A 1,764-nucleotide genomic window follows, 5' to 3' on the forward strand; every position below is an offset into this window, starting at 1 on the left:
AAAAAAAAAAAATAATAAAAACAAACTCAATTCTGCAAATACCAAGAAACTCCTTTTTATTGGTATTGAATATTGCTTTCGAAGCATCTTCTATACATTTAAATCGTATAAAACCGCATCCAACTAAGCTTCCATCTGGACGTTTTAAAAGGTTTACTTCTGTAATTTCACCAAACGGTTTATAAAATTTTTTTATATCCTCTTCTGTTACCTAACAAAATATAATTATATCATATCTTTTAAATTAAATATAAAAGATTAAATTATATATTACCAGGAATGTATTTTTGGGATATATGTATATATGTGTATATATGCAATGTTATTTTTAAAACTTTAATCAATTGAAATAGTAATATATTTCAAGTATTTAAATAGATACCTTGAAAGGTAAATTTCTCACTATTATTCGAGAATTTTGACCATTTTCTTCCGCATTGTCTGTATTATTGTCTGTGTTACTTTTTTTTAATTTTAATTTTTGTCGATATATCCAAGATTTACCATTTCTTTGTCCTAAACATATATAATACAAGTGTTAATTACATAAATTGAATTAAATTACTACTTTTAAATAATATTATCGAAATTCTTACCATAATATGGTTTACCCATGGTGTAAGTAACAAGGTGTGCTATATTCTCGGACGAATTTTCGTCACATTCTGCGCAGCACCAAGTTTCAACGTAAATTCACATAAATTACATGAACAAAAAATTTTATTCTATGGGTTACAGTTGCACATATATTGCACGTGCTCATACTGCTAAGGGTGCGTTCAAAAATATTATCCATGGAGTGAAGTAACGTTTAATTGACCAATCAGGACAAAAATGAATAAAGATTCCTTTGTTCTGATTGGTCAATTCAATTCAGTTACTTTTATTCCATGGCTAAGATCTTTGAACGCACCCTAATCTCAAAGATACTAGATTCAATAAATCTCGCAAACTAATATCGATTCTAGTAAACTTTCCATCGAGGCTTTTGAAAGAAAAATAACAAAATGTAATAGAATATATTTTGTAGAAAAACAAAAAATTTTACACCCTTTTGGAATCCAGCTCAAAATAATTAAAACAATCCTTAAACATTATGAATAGTTTAAAATTTAATTTATATGCAAAATTATTTTTCGGAAATTACCTTCTCTCTCTAATAACTTATACACACGTACATGCGTAAAATCCATAATCAATACAGTAGTTGTTGACGTAGTTGTTTCACTTGAATAAAACAATTTAATGTGGCAGAAGGTAATTGAAATTAAGATGTAGAGATGACAAAGAGGAAGAAAGAATCTGTAGGAGTGAAGCAGAGCAACATACTTGCGAAATAAAGTTGTGTAAAATTAGAGCGTGATAAGAGAGTAATTTTTCGAACCGATTCGAAGAGGGCGCGAAAGCCGATGGCGCTTACGTTCTAGCGACTGCTTCGCGCGCTGCTCGCGCCCAAAGCGAAATCGATACCGCGCGCTTCGATAGTACCGAAGTATGGCCGAAAGCGGACTCTCATGTCTGCTAAAGACAAAATAGCGAACAGCAACAACAGTCGACGTAACAGCAGTGCAGCAGCATCAGCCGTATAGGTGTTATTATGCCCGAGTTAAAGGTGTTCTATTATCTGTTCCAGTATGGCCGTCTCATGTCTGCTAAAGACAAAATAGCGAACAGCAACAACAGTCGACGTAACAGCAGTGCAGCAGCATCAGCCGTATAGGCCGTATAGGTCCCGAGTTAAAGGTGTTCTATTATCTGTTCCTG

At 32.6% G+C, this 1,764-nt stretch overlaps 1 protein-coding gene across 1 annotated transcript in view; it reads right to left on the minus strand.

Annotated features, from left to right (window-relative positions):
• The window catches only part of LOC115236349 (RNA-binding protein 28), a 4,183-nt gene extending 3,399 nt beyond the window's left edge, over positions 1-784 (minus strand). Inside the window, exons 1-3 of the mRNA XM_029808734.1 lie at positions 597-784; positions 383-516; positions 43-211 (exon numbers count right to left, since the gene is read on the minus strand). Coding sequence (XP_029664594.1) covers positions 43-211; positions 383-516; positions 597-615 — 322 coding nt within the window. The 5' untranslated portion in view covers positions 616-784. The remainder of the gene's footprint in view (positions 1-42; positions 212-382; positions 517-596) is intronic.
• Between the last annotated feature and the right edge of the window lie 980 nt (positions 785-1,764).

The sequence above is a fragment of the Formica exsecta genome, unplaced genomic scaffold (genome assembly GCF_003651465.1).
Source record: "Formica exsecta isolate Colony F162 unplaced genomic scaffold, ASM365146v1 scaffold247, whole genome shotgun sequence".
Classification (NCBI taxonomy): Eukaryota; Metazoa; Arthropoda; class Insecta; order Hymenoptera; family Formicidae; genus Formica; species Formica exsecta.